At 41.0% G+C, this 15,405-nt stretch overlaps 1 protein-coding gene across 1 annotated transcript in view; it reads right to left on the bottom strand.

Moving 5' to 3' along the window:
• The window catches only part of ADGRF5 (adhesion G protein-coupled receptor F5), a 113,519-nt gene that overhangs the window by 40,987 nt on the left and 57,127 nt on the right, over positions 1 to 15,405 (bottom strand). Inside the window, exons 3-6 of the mRNA XM_042780316.1 lie at positions 7,069 to 7,239; positions 3,015 to 3,188; positions 2,774 to 2,880; positions 194 to 252 (exon numbers count right to left, since the gene is read on the bottom strand). Of these exons, the coding sequence (XP_042636250.1) occupies positions 194 to 252; positions 2,774 to 2,880; positions 3,015 to 3,188; positions 7,069 to 7,239 (511 nt within the window). The remainder of the gene's footprint in view (positions 1 to 193; positions 253 to 2,773; positions 2,881 to 3,014; positions 3,189 to 7,068; positions 7,240 to 15,405) is intronic.

Genomic DNA, 15,405 nt, shown 5'->3' with positions numbered 1-15,405 from the left:
TAGTGATACTGCCTCGGAAACCCAAGGAGGGGTCGCTATGAGTCGGGGCCGACTCGACGGCACATAACAACAACAACAACAACATTACCAAACAAAGCATTTCAGATGATGTGCCTCTCCTAGTCTTTCCCCCCTCCACTAATATGTTGGTTTCTACCATCTGATAGAAATGACCAAACTTGACCATTCTTACCTGAACCCTGTTACAATCACCGACTTGAAGCCTGATAAAATACTGTAACCTTTCAAGAACTGGAAAAGAAAATAAGACAAGTATCATGTATCAAGAAATAGCATGCGAGAAATGCCAAAAGATTAGGAATTGACTAAAAGCTCACATTCCTTGTCATCCTAGGTAAAGTTTTTTCCTGTGTATTTTGATAGCCCTGAACTTTGAAGAAGTAATTCCTAACTACTTATGTCAACCTGGTGGAAGAAAGATGAGACAGTCTGCTTCTATGAAGATTTACAGCCTTGGAAACCCAATGGGGATCACTATGAGTTGTAATTGACTCCATGACAGTGACTTTGGTTTGCTTTTGGTATGTCACCCTGAGTCCTATAAGAAGCTGACATAAGATTAAGCGAGGAAAATATTTATTCTGGGTAGAACAGGAAAGAAAATGGGGAGGGAGCTGGGAGACAGCCATTGGGTCCTGAGCAAATGATAAAGGAAAAGAAGATTGGATGGAACCCTAGACCGAATTGGGAGGGTTCAATAAGGTCCTCAAGGGAATTCCATGTCTGGCAGATATGGACCTGCCATGCTCATTCATTGGCAAAGAGCAGAAGATGCTATCATGGGTTTCAGAGCAGCTGGAGTTCTTGGTTGATTGCATTCCCTGTAGTTGGAGGTCTGGGAGGAGCATCGTTATGGCTGTCACATGACCTGATCTCTCCCTTTACATATTTCAGCACTGCTTGGGCCAATATTGTTTCTTATGATGGTTTTCACTATATTTTATTTCTCTGAATACCAACCCCACAGGTGATTCTACTTGATTCCAGTCATATTTATTAGGCAGTTATAACATACAAAGCCCTGTGCCAAGTACCTGAGTGGGAGGGATCCAATGTTAACATATAACTCTCTTTCCACAAAAGTATATAATTGTGTGTGTGTGTGTGTGTGTGTAAAGGGATCCTTATGCATTGCAGAAATGTTACATGCCAGATATGCAAATCAGATGTCCAAGAGCTCTTCTGAATTAGCACTTCATCCCGGCACCCACAGAAAAGGGTAATATCTATGTGGTGCACTAGGTTAAGCAGGAGATTGCCCATGGCCTGAGGCAGGGGCTTATCTGCCAGAGAGTTAACCAAAAAAATCAAAACCAAACTCACTGCCGTGGAGTCGATTCCAACTCATAGCGACCCCTCCTTGGGTTTCCAAGGCAGTATCTCTATGGAAGTAGATTGTCCAGTCTTCCTTCCGAGGAGTGACTGGTGGGATTGAACCACCAGCCTTCTGGTTAGCAGTCAAATGTCTTAGGCACTATGTCTCCAGTTTCAGTCCATCTGTACTAATTTGTAAGGAGGCACTCTGGTGGCACAGTGCCTAAGGCATTTGAGACTGCCAACCAGAAGTTTGGCAGTTCAAACCCATTAGCCACTCTGCAGAAGCTAAATGGGGCAATCTACTTCCGTAAATAGTTAATGTCTCAGGAACCTAAATGGTGGTTGCTGTAAGTCAGAATTGACTCGATGGCAATGGGTTTTTGGTTTTAGTACTAGTTCATGCCAGACCACTTGGGCATTCAAATGAGTTAACTCAGACAAAGCATTTAGGTTTAAATCAATTAATCCAACACAAAACAGTAGAATAGTGTCTGGCACACAGTTAACACTCAGGTAATATTGTCTGTTTTCATATGAGTGCATTTAAACCTATCTTAAGTGAAAATGGAATCCCTGGGTAGGAGTAAATAGTTATTGCACTTGCCAGCTAATCAAAAGGTTGGAGGTTGGAATCCACCCAACGGTGCCTCAGAAGAAAGGCCTGGCAATGCACTTCCCCAAACTCAGCCATTGAAAATGCTAGGGAGACAGTTCTACTCTGACCCAGATGGAGTCACCATGAGTTGGGCTCAACTCAACAGCAGCTGGTTAAGCATGAATATCTAATGGGGTAAGTGAAAGCACCTGGAGATTTGCAAGATAGAGTGGTTTGGTGCCCTCTGTGCTCAGTCTCAGGCTGGTCTTCCTGAAAGATGTTAAAGATCTCTTCACATAGTATGTGAAGACAATTATAAATACACCTAGTGATTCTAGGGAGCTCTGGTGGCATAGTGCCTAAGGCACTTGACTGCTAACCAGAAGTCTGGTGGTTTAAACCCACCAGCCACTCCTTGGAAGGAAGGTTGGGCAATCTACTTCCATAGTGATACCACCTTGGAAACCCAAGGAGGGTTCGCTATGAGTTGGATCCGACTCCATGCAGTGGTTGTGTTTGCATTTAGTGATTCTTCTAGACAAAGTAATTGGGCCTCTGAATAGGTTTCGGTGAATTGGTACCACCAAATCTTATCTGAACCAATTCTCCCCTGGGAAGAAGTACCATCTATAAGGTGATGTCAGTCTGCCCACTGAACACTTTTGAGCATTTCCTAATTCACCTTCACAGTTGTCTAGAAATAATTTCTTTCATAAATAATTTACTTTCATAAATTCTGACAGATCTAAGCATGCCCTGCAAATTGTCCACTCTGAATGCAATAGACTCAGCTCAGCCAAAAGCATTTGCTGGTTAAGAGCTCCTGGAGCCAAAACCTACTGCTATTTCCAAGTCAGTCTTGTAGGATCTATAGAGGGCAGAGGAAGTGTTCTTGAGGTCTTCTGGAAAGTCCACATTGAGTCTGACTGACATCCTCAGGGTAACATCTGATGAAAAACACAGGGCAATATTTAAAAACCTCATATTAGTGTTTGAGGGCACAAAGTACCAAGAAATATTTGCTTGAGCTGATGTCAAATAGCCACTTAACAAACAAGCAATTTAATGAACAGTTACTTACCTCTCAGGAGCTGGCAAAAAGGACCCTTGGGTGGCAGCTGTTTAAGGCAATTGCAATGACGTCCAACATAGCTGCCATGCCCCTGACAAGTGAGATTGTGGAGGCACCTTTCCCGAGGCCACCCATAGCCTGTTTCACAGGAGCACCAGACTTCATTCCCAGCAGGTCTGCATACTGTTGCCAAGAGGAACAAAGAGGAGAGAGAAGGTGGTCACTACCATTGCACTGATGGACTGACTACAAGTATCTGCACCTGTGGACCCCCTGAGTGGTGCAAACTGTTAAGCACTTGACTACTAACCAAAAGGTTGGCAGTTTGAGTGCACCCAGAGGCATCTCAGAAGAAAACCCTGGCAACGTACTTCTGAAAAATCAGCCATTGAAAACTCTGTGGAGCACAGTTCTACACTGACACACATGGAGTCACCACAAATCAGAATTGACTCAATGGCAACTAGTTTGGTTTGGCTTATTTATACTTGTAGGACATCCTAACTCTACTTTAATTATTGTCCTTCTGAGAAATTCAATTGTACTGCACAAGATACTTGCAATTCCATATGCATCACCATCCTATTAGGCATCTCATCTAAAAGACAACTGCTACAACCCTGTCATCAGACACCTGTGATGATAAATATGATAAACAGTTGCCTGAACATAGACTGTATAGCAGTCAGCCTCTAAGATGGCCCCTGCAAATCCCTGACAATGAGTATTTATGCCCTTTTGTGCTTCCCTCTTACACTGTACCAGAGTGGGTCCATATAACCAATAGAATATGGCAGCAGTAATGGAATGTGATTTCTGAGATTAAGTTATCAAAGTCATGGGGCTTTTTTCTTGGTTGTTCTTTCTCTCTTAGATCATTGGCTCTGGGGAAGACAGCTGCCACATCACGACATTCAGACATTCTATGAAGAAGCCCACATGGTGAGGAACTGAGGTCTCTAGCCATTAGCTATCGAGGGACTGAAGCCTGCCAACTACCATGTGAGTGAGTCTGGAAGTGAATATCCAGCACCTACTAAGCCTTCAGATGACTGCAACTCTGTCTGAGAGCTTGACTACACTCTCACGAGAGACCCTGAGCCAGAATCAGCCAGCTAAGATGCTTCCGCAATTCTGACCTTCATAAACTGTGTGAGATAGAAAATGTTTTAAGTGGCAAAGTTTTAGGGTAATTTGTTACACGGAAATAGATTACAAATACCAAGTGCAAATAAATTTGTGCCATTTATAGTTAAAGTTAAATGTGAGTAACCCAAATGGACTCTGAAGTATAAAAAAAAAAAAAAAAAGCCCAGAAAACAAACTAGATTTATTCATAAAGCAGGACTAAAGTCACATCATCAGGAACAGTTCATTCTGCCAATGGGTGCCCAGGCAAAGGGCCACAAAATAACTACTCAAAGGAAAACCACCAGATAATAATTGTTTCTAAAACAGGAGGGACAGTAAGTTCCAGTGATTCCTTGGGCACTAATGCAATCCTGGGCCCTTGCAGAAGGTGGGAGTAGAGCAGAAGGGATAGGACTAAAATAAATCAGTACTGCTAGTGAGGGTTGCTATGAGTCGGGGGCGACTTGACGGCAAATAACAACAACAACAGCTAGTGAGGGTAGTGAGAAGCCCTGGTCTCACAATGGTTAGTGCTTGGCTGCTAACTGAATGGTTGATGATTCAAACCCATGGTAGAAAAGATCTGGTGATCTGCTCCCATAAGAATTTCAGCCTAGGAAACCCTATGGAGAACTTCCACTGTCACTATTGGGTCACAGTGAGTTAGAATTAACACTACAGCACAGAAAGAGTTTTTGGCAAAAATATTTACAGCCTTGGAAACTCCATGGGGCAGTTCTACTCTGTCATTATAGGCACTTGACTGCTAACCAGAAGACTGGCAGTTGAAACCCACCAGCCACTCCTCGGAAGGAAGATGGGGCAATCTACTTCCCTAGTGATACTGCCTCGGAAACCCAAGGAGGGGTCGCTATGAGTTGGGTCCCACTCGACGGCACATAACAACAACAACGAGTTGGAAATGATTTGACAGCAGGGAGTTATTATTATTATTATTATTTGATCATGTTCAGTAAGTCTACTTTCATCACCTACCCACTCCATCTACCTTCCCTTTGAAGCCAACTCTTCTTAGGCATTCCCTGCTGGTACTGAGGTCCATGATCCTCAGGCTCTTTCTACAGCACGGATCATCCATTTTGCTAAATTTCTTTCTCTGTTAGACATTAGAAAATATTCAGCCCTCACTGTGTGAGTGACCAGCCTGTCTGGCAGGATGAATGGAACTTTCCAAGGTCATTTGCATTTCAAAAGAGAAACTTATTACCTCAAGTTTCTCAAATGCAGTTAAAGCCCCTTGAAGTCATTCTGGTTCTAATAAAATAAAATTAATCAGGAAGAGGTTGTTAATATGTCTATATTGAGTATATATTGTAAAAGCTCACAACTGTAAACTCAAGTGTCTATAATCACAAGCTGTTCAACTAAAACAAACTATTTACTTATTAGGTACTTACGGTTCTGTTTTGTTTACTACATTTGCTTTCTAGAACCCAAGCAGACACCAAAGGTTTCCAAACAAAAATTGGAAGCAAAACAAAGTTGAATAAAAATCTATTTACTAATTATTTTTTTCCTTAGTTAAGGGAAATAATTATAGAGGCAGAAGAAGATCTGTGCTGGGTAGGAATACAGAAAGCTATTTTCCAAGTGTTCCAAAGTACACTAGTTTTGTGAGATGTCCTGGGCATAATACATTTGGGAAACACAGCACTGGCTCTCCCCTGCTGGAGATTTCACGGTGCATATTGGCATCACATTGGAGAACTACTAGCATGAGGAAATTAACATTAATTGTTGAATTTTGTGGGAAGTGGCACATTTATAAGGGAGCCATTCCAGGGGCAAGTTAGTATATTTTAGAACAAAAAATTAGGATGCATAGACTAATAGTAAAAAAAACCTCACTGCTGTTGAGTCAGATCCGACTTATAGCAAACCCTCCTTGGGATACCAAGGCGGTATCACTACGGAAGTAGATTGCCCAATCTTCCTTCTGAGGAGTGGCTGGTGGATTTGAACTGCTAGCCTTCTGGTTAGCAGTCAAACGTCTTAGGCAATATGTCACCAGAGCTCCTAGGACAGACTATTTGAGATATGAGAATTCAAAAAGAATTTGGAAAACAAGAATTATTCTTGCTTCCATTTTAGAATAATAAAGTCTAGCAATTGTTGTTGTTGTGTGTCACTGAGTCAATTCTGACTCATAACAACTATGAGGGCAGGATACAATTGTCTTTATGGGGCTTCCTAGACTGTAGATATTATGGAAGCAGATCATTAGGTCTTTTCTCCTGCAGACCCTCTGTTTGGCAGCCAAGTGCTTAATCATTGTGCCATCTTAGCAACTGTTAGTGTTTTCCAATGAATAATGCAGGAACCTTTTTAACTTACACTGTGTAGGGCAAGGGGCAGTCCTGTTTCATAGCTTCTAGAGGATACCAAGTGCCCAGGTGATGGATCTGACCAGGTCTCTGAGACGTAGGATAGCTAGCAGTCACTGAAAGGGAGTCAGTAACCAGCAACTCCAATCCCACAGCCCGTGAGGTTCTACTTAATGCCTTGCTTCTGATCCATGCATATGCCAGGTTCTTATTTCCTGACCTATGATGCCAAAAAGAAGGGAGCATGCTACTTATTAATATTCTAAACCAATCTGTGTTATGCTCATCAATTTCCTGGGGCAAAAGCATCCAGTAGTTTGTTGAGTGGGACCTAGCTATAACTTGGAACTACTTTGTGAGAACCATCACACAAACCATAAAACAAACCTTTGGTCATCATTTGAAATAAGGAAACCCTAGCTGAGAGGCTTTGTTCTGGAAAGTTGCGAAGTCATAAATCACATGTTACACCCTTTGGATCACTTCACTTGTCTACCAAGAATATTGGCTCTAATAGTAAGGAACTCAGACAGATTTTTTCTGATATTCCCAATCCTCAACTCGAAAGCAATAGGTCTTTTACTCACCTGTTGTTACAGCTATGCTCACAATGCTGATAGCGTGGGTAGTGCTGTTTCCCAGGTCTGAAAAATTGAGGTTGCTCAAATAAGCTTTGACAGGCTCCAGGAAGGTCGCATTTTCAAAACTGATCTCAATATCCACAGTGTAATCCTCAGCTGCAGGGATACTTGTGGCAACTGAAATGAAAGCACATGAAGGCTGTGAGAACTTAGTGTGGGAGATGGAAAGAGAATACTTCAGTAGTTAAAGGTAATGGTAAGCACAGGTGGATGCTGGGCTTCAATAATTTCAACGCTCCATATTTTTAATTATCCCTATCAGAGAAAAAGAAGAATGTGTCTACTTTCTCCCCAGTAACTCACCTCTTCAAGGTACTTGCTGTCTAGAATTTTACGATTTCAAGAAGAAAAGCAGTGAATCTGTCTAGGCTCAGTGTAGAGGTTCTTGGCCATTTGAAAGACTCACAAGCTAAGCACAGGACTTTTCCCTTTCTTTTCAGTCCCACCACAACTCCTTGGTGTCCCAGGCAAGGGACTGGTATGTGGAGAATGGGCTGTAAGGGAGCAGAGAGACCTAGCAGGGAAGTTTGAGAAACAGTCCAGATAATAAATGTCATGGTCTTGTTCAAGGTCTAAAATGCTAACTTGATAGGAATGAGTCAGTGTGTCTCCAGCACTATTCAAATGACACACATATATAATATATGTGATTTTTTTTTTACTCAAGCGTCATTTTCCTATCCCCAAATTACAGTTATTAAAGATTTGGACTGTACCAAGCATGACTGTAACAAGTATATATATGTATAAATATATGCACACAATCATATATATAGATAGATAGATAGATAGACAGACAGAGAGAGTGAGCAAGCTCTGGTGGCATAATTGTTAAAACATTCAGCTGCTAACCAAGGGGTTTGAACCCACTAGCCTCTCTATGGGAGAAAGATGAGGTAGTCTGCTTCCGTAAAGATCTGCACCCTTGGAAACCCAATAGGACAGTTCTACTCTGTCCTAAAGGGTTGCCAGGAGTGGCAATGGGTTTTATATGTATGGAGCTCACCACAAAATATATGCATGCCCTATCAATTCTTGTGGGAGCTCTGGTGGTGTAGTGCCTAAGGCATTTGACTGCTAACCAGAAGGCTGACAGTTCAAATCTGCTAGCCACTCCTCAGAAGGAAGATTGGGCAATCTACTTCCGTAGAGATACCGGCTTGGAAACCCAAGGAAGGGTTGCTATGAGTTGGGACCGACTTGACAGCAGTGAGTTTGGTTTTGGTATCAATTCTTATTAAATTTAGGACTCTCTGAATCAAGTGATAGGTTTACCTGTCTGATGCTACCAGAATCTTTGGCTCAATTTTGGCTGGAATATATAACTGAAGCAGAAATCAAGAGCTCAGTGGCCAAAAAAGAGCCATAAAAGATAGGAAGGTTTTGGTTTTGTTTTGCTTTTACACAGGTACTTTGAGAAAACAGCCATGACTTACTTTATCTCATCAGTTAAATGAGAGAAAGATTATAAATAGTTGGAAAACTATTACTGTAAAATTTAAATCAAATCTGGAAATATGATGTATATCTGCTATAAAATTAACTTATATGGCCATTTACTAAAAGATCAAAGAATTTTCCCCTAATATTGGAAGATCTGTTTTAAATGTTCCAAAGACTATAAAACCTTAAGAATAGAGTAGGGTTAATTATGGAAAATTCCATTTGTTAAATGTTTACTTCAAAAAGCTGTAGTATTTGTTCACTTAGAATTCTAAACTATGTCTTGTTGTTGTTGTTATGTGCCGTCCAGTCGGACCTGACTCATAGTCACCCCTCCTTGGGTTTCCGAGGCAGTATCACTACAGAAGTAGATTGCCCCATCTTCCTTTCAAGGAGTGGCTGGCGAATTTGAACCGCCAGCCTTCTGGTTAGCAGTCAAGTGCCTTAGGCACTATGCTACCAGAGCTCCCAACTATGTCTTAGGGGGTTGGTTTTACACATTAACTTTGCTGATAATTATTTTTATTTCGCCATCATTCAGTTTGCTCTAATTAACTCAAACTGTTAAAAAAAAAAAAAAAGTCTATGCAGATTTTCTTAAAATTAGGAATGCACTTCAGGGTTTATTTCTTAAATATTTACAAGGAGAACACAGTAAATTTTAACCCAATGTGGAATCTCAGTCTGACAACATACTATGGCATTGGCTCAAATTTCCTGTTTTCTTTCTGATTCTCAAACATTCTGTGCTGAAAACCAGCTTCCTGCAAGAACTATTAATCTTAATTTGTATAACACTAACTGTTCAGCACATTAGCTACCCACTGGGAACATTTACAAGGAGAGCAGCTGTGTGATATTTACAAGGTCTGCCTTGGAGCACACTCTTTCCTGAAAAGTAATGCAGCAATGCTTATATCCTGCAGAGGATTCACTAGCTCCAGGATCCTCTTGGCAGCAGTCAGTTTACTTTCTGCCCATGAATGTAAGCAGGATTTCCTGGACGTTGGCTGCTTTTGAGATGAGCGAAGTGGGTAACAGGTCCCAGATCATGCACTTTAATCATCTGCATCCTAGAATCTGATCTAGCACAGTATCAATGCCTGCCTGAGGATGTTTCTAAAGTTCAGTCTTGAGCCCATCTCCAAGCTCTTTTCAGCCATGACTATAGAACAAGAGTGTGCCTGGAAACTACATGGCGACTCATGGATGTCATCATTTGCCACTGAAACCAAGGCAGTTCTTCTGCTGAGATTGGTGGCATAGTGCCTAAGGCATTTGACTGCTAACCAGAAGGCTGGCGGTTCAAACCCACCAGGAACTCCTTGGAAGGAAGGTTAGGCAATCTACTTCCGTAGTGATATTGCCTTGGAAACCCAGGGAGGGTTCGCTATGAGTTGAATCTGACTTGACAGCAGAGAATTTGGTTTTTTGGTTTTGAGCCAAAGGGAGTTCCAGTCTGTGAGGTTCCTGCAAGAGTTAATTTAAACACCAGCTCTAAAGTCTTCTTTCCCACAACTACTTTTATGTTCTACAAGAAGTGTCAGAATAACCCTCAGCCTGAATGCCATCTCATCCTAGAGACTGATAAAGGATGAGGAACATTTCATGGGGAAGGTAATATTTTCTCCTTGGAAAGAGTCAATTTTTCAAAAATGCCATAGTAACTCAAAAGGCTATGGACTTAGCCTTAGAAGGATGTATTTTAGTGGTCTCCACAGCTGGCTGATGGTTCGTCACACCTAGGGCATTCTACACACATGACAATTTTGGAGTCTCATGACATGGACCAAAATAGAATCTTTATGGTTTGGGTCCCAAAATGTTTGGTTTTGTTTTGTTGATTTCCATTCTGAGGACCAAGCAGGTTTGAGATTTAGAGTTCTAATTCATAAAGGAGCGAAGAAGGTAAGTGAATTATTTGAGGGTGGGAAGCCAAGATTACCAATTGTAGTGGGTTGAATAAACCAAAACAACCAAACCCACTGCAATCGAGTGGGATCCAGCTCATAGCGACCCCTCCTTGAGTTTCCAGGTGGTATCTCTACAGAAGTAGATTGCCCAAACTTCCTTCTGAGGAGTAGGTGGGGGGTTTGAACCACCAGCCCTCTGGTTAGCAGTCAAATGCCTTAGGCACTATACCACCAGAGTTCAGTGGCCTTTCAATTTATGCCTATGTGGACCCTCATTATGTGGCCTTATTTGGAATAAGAATCTTTGCAGATATAATTAACATAAGGGCTTAGAAATGAGATCATCCTGATTCGGGTGGGTCCAAAATCCTATGACAAGACCCCTTAAAAGAAACAGAAAAGGAGAAGCATAGGGAAGAAGACAAGAGAAGACAGAGGCAGAGATTGGAGTTTTGCTTCCCCAGGGCAAGGAATTCCAGAAGCCACCAGAAACTAGAAGAGACAAGGAAAGTATCTCTTCTAGAGTCTTAGGAGGGAATGTGGGCCTGCTGAAACCTTGACTTTCAACTTCCAGCTTCCAGAACTGTGAGAATAAATTCCCATTGTTTGAAACCACCATGTTTGTGGCATTGCATTGTGGCAGGCCTAGGACAGTCATACAATAACGAATATTACCTATTTCTGTTTGATTTGGTTTCAAACACTTCCTACTGCTGCTTCTATGGAGTAAACAGGCAGTGTTTAGGCATATCTGCTTATCCATAATCTATCTCTCTTGCCTGGAAGAAGCTGATACTTGCTTCACTCCCTTTCAGTGATACTGGATCAAAGACAATCATAACGAAAAGTAACAATAATGACAGTTGTTGTTGTTTGCCATCAAGTCGGCCCCGACTCATAGCGACCCCTCCTTGGGTTTCCGAGGCAGTATCACTACGGAAGTAGGATTGCCCAACCTGCCTTCCGAGGAGTAGCTGGGGGGTTTGAACCGCCAGCCTTCTGGTTAGCAGTCAAGTGCCTTAGGCACTATGCTACCAGAGCTCCTAATAATGACAGTAGTTGCCATTTATCTACCATCTTTTAGGGTTTAGGGTCATGTGGGCAGTATGCCTATCCCCATTTTGCAGAAGACAAAACTGAGCTGAACATTTACATTAGGTAGATACACTTCTCAGAGAAATCAATCATGGGAGAATAGAAGGGCTGTGTATGCACAGAGAGATAGCTCAGGGGGCAGGAGTGCATGGGAGGGAAGGACACAGGGAAGAAGTGGTTATGAGGAGGAAGTGGGAGGAGAGCTGTTGCATTGTGAGAGATTACAGTCAATGTTATATATATGGAACTGCTATACGGAAGATGGATTTGCTCTGTAAACTTTCATCCAAATCACAATAAAATTTTAAAAAAACAAAACAAAACACTTTTGTGGAAAGTCTTTAACCATGGGCTGTGAAATATTATTTCAAATGCAGCTGTAAAGAAACTAATAAGAGAAAAAGTCAGAGTACCCACCCACTGCAGGAGATGATTTATATTGTGCCAAGCAATTTGTGGCCCTATCCAGTGGCATGGTTTGAGGAGTGTGTGGCCCTCAATGAACCACATTACGCTTCCATTTTGTGTTCAGCAAGAGTAGTAGTAAATTATGTACTGCAATTCTGGGGTGGACCATTCCTACTGTCTATGACTTCTTCTTTTTAGTTCCCCTTTTTTCACAACCCACCCCATCCTGGGCACTGTTTCTTAGATGAAGCATTTGTTAAGACCCAACCAGGAGTCCCAGTGGCTTTTCTACTGCCAGTGACCTGCACAGGAAGTTGCCAAAGCAGGTTGGAAGAATAAAGAAACACAACTTGTTAAATTGGACTCTGATAGATATTCATCCAGGGAAAGTATTTGTCATGGCACCAAAGGTCTTCTTGTGGTGCCTTGACAAATGAGATCTGTTGGTCCATATATTTACTTTTGCTTTCCTAGCTACAAATGTTATTACTATTACTATTACTCACTGCCATTGAGTCAGATCTGACTTGTAGTGATCCCTCCTTGGGTTAATGAGGTGGTATCACTATGGAAGTAGATTACCCAATCTGCCTTATGAGGAGTGGCTGGCGGGTTTGAACCTCCAGCCTTCTGCTTAGCAGTCATATGCTTTAGGTACTTCACCACCTATAAAATTAGCTAACCTTTTCAAAAATCCACTCAGAGTATTTTACTTGGTGACTTTCTTCGGCAAAAGATACAGTTTGACTAAAATATTGTATTATTTTATTACTTTTAAATTTATTCAAAAATAATTGAATGACTCACATTGCTAAGTTAATGAATGATCCAGATCAGGTTTCATTATGTCTTCCATGTTTTTAAGTATTACTATTCAACCACTCCCCAAGCTTACCTCTATTATTACCCCATTTTTGCACACAATTTTAACAAGAAATGACTATTTACATTCACGTCTACATTTTATTGTATTTTCTTAAAATTTATTTTTTTTCTCTCACCATTTAAGATTTGAGAACACATATTTGTATAATTTAGTCTTTTTTCAGTAGTTCCTATTTGGCATACATATAATATTGACATTCAATGCATGAATGTTGGGTAAAAATTAATCTTCATATTTTGTATTTTCATTGACATCTCTTCTAGTAAAATATAAACACAATTTGAAAAAAAAAAAAACAACTGAGGCTCAAAGCATTGAAGCCACATTGATAGAAAGTGTTAGAGCTGAAATTTGAACCCCTATTTTTTCTGATTTCAAAGTCTGTTTTCTTTCCACCTTACCTGCTACAACTTAAATGGAAGAAGATAATGAATGCAACCATACTGTTGGCCCTAAAGTGTCATTAAAATGAAAGGAATTATTGTTAAGTGTATCTTCAGAAATCTGTGCATAACTCTTAAAGTAGATTTTTTAAAAATCAAAGTGAAAGGAAAATTACTAGTAGTAAACAAAAGAATCAAGTAAAATTTTGTTCAATTCTACTTACCACAATGTTTAGAAGGCTACACTCCAGCAAAATGCATGGTGACCCATTCTCACCGACCCTCACAGATTTTGTGAAGTTTATTTATTTATTTATTTATTTATTTATTCACTTATAAGTAACTTTACTATTTATTAAGTGTTGGTGCTGGAAACACAGGGCAAATAAAGAGGCAAAGCCTCACCTTCATGGATCTATCCTCATGCTGGAGGCAAACGTTAAGTTCAAACTTTAACTTCAAGTAGTTCTAAAGGGCATGGAGAAATATAAGACACAGCAAGGAAACAGAATGGCAGAGACAATGGGGATGGATAGGGTGTTATTTTTTTGTAGAATGGTTAGGAAAGGTTTCTAAAAGGGTGAATCTGAGCAGAGACACAAATGAACTGAGGAGGTGATCCATGCAGATACTGGGGAATATAACTAGGAAGAGGAAACAAATGCAAAAGCCCTGAGATGACAACCTTCTTGGCTTGTTCAAGGGATAACAAGAAGATGCTCCTCTTGATTGGAGCATTTGGTATTATCTGGAGCCTAGAACAGTATTATGATTCTGTGAGCAGACCACAAAACATCCACTGAGCCTCCTTTCCCTATAATGTCCCAAGGCGAGCATCTGAGTTTAAAGGAGTTTGTCCAGACACTAAAGAAAAAGTTAGAGGTTTGAGACCACCCTGAGGCACCTTAGAAGAAAGATCTGGCAACCTACTTCTGAAAAATCAGCCATTGGAAACCATCTGGAACACAGCTCTACTCTACACACATGGGGTGGCCATGACTCAGGGTTAACTTGAAGGTAACTCGTTTAGTATCCACAGATGCTCAATTAATAGCCTTACCCACATGAGGAGGGAGTTAGAGGAACTCCTGGCTCACACCTCTCAGGTGGGCCCACCACTTAGGGTAGAAATGCCAAACCTTGCCTGCCCCACCTCTCCCAAATCTGAAGATTGCCCAAAAAACCAACCCACTGCCATCTAGTCGAATCTGACTCACAGCAACCCTTTAAGACAGAATAGAAATTCCTTGTGGGGTTTCCAAGTCTGTGAATCTTTATGAAAGCAGATTTCCTTATCTTCCTTCTGTGGAGTGGCTGGTGGATTCAAACTGTTGACGTTTTGGTTAGCAGCTGAATGCTTTAACCACTGGGAAAGTTATAGTTCTTGTACTGCCGCAGACTAAGAAGAACCTAAGACGATCAGAGGACAAGTTCCCTACTTTGTGTGAGTGTTCATTTTAGATGGCCTTCCACACCTCTCTGTTGACTCTGGACCATTCTGATATTTTCATGGTTTTTCATGTTTTTTTTTTCCCCTCAGGTTCCTTTGACCCTGGTGTTGTTTAGTCTGGATTTCTCTGACTCACAGATGTCCTGAATGGGAGGTAACAAAATCAAGGTTTCATCAGTGACACAGACAGAGGCCTATCAGCAGGCCCAGGAGGCAGAAACCAACCAGGATTTCCCCTATCTTTTGCTATAAATCACTGCTGGCCACAAAGCACTTATCTTACAGAGACATATCTGGAAAATTGGCCACAAACTGTGACAAGCTGCCCTGGACTTTAATCATAGCTATTAAAGTAAACAATACTATTTTTACCTGGCAGCTCTAATGGGAACTGTGGCTTCTCAGAGTCAGAGTAGATGCATAAATTAATCTCCCACCTTGAGAAAAATAAAGCTGCTGACTTCATCCAGGAGAAATGAGATTGGTATGATTGTCTCTTACGCAAAGGTCACTAATGGTCTCTCTTCTTTCTGCCCCTTGGTCCCACAGCAAGTAAATATCAAAAGATATCTTCTGTCATTCTAGTTTCTTTCTTTCTTTTTTTTTTTTATAAGGATTTGGGTGAAGATTTACAGAGTAAATTCACTTTTCATACAGCAGTTCACATATACTTTGTCTCATGTCATTGACCAAAATTTACAATGC

This window comes from Orycteropus afer, unplaced genomic scaffold (genome assembly GCF_000298275.1).
Source record: "Orycteropus afer afer isolate SDZICR_OR568_19922 unplaced genomic scaffold, OryAfe1.0 scaffold00034, whole genome shotgun sequence".
Lineage (NCBI taxonomy): Eukaryota > Metazoa > Chordata > Mammalia > Tubulidentata > Orycteropodidae > Orycteropus > Orycteropus afer.
This window is presented reverse-complemented; position numbering and strand designations above follow the sequence as displayed.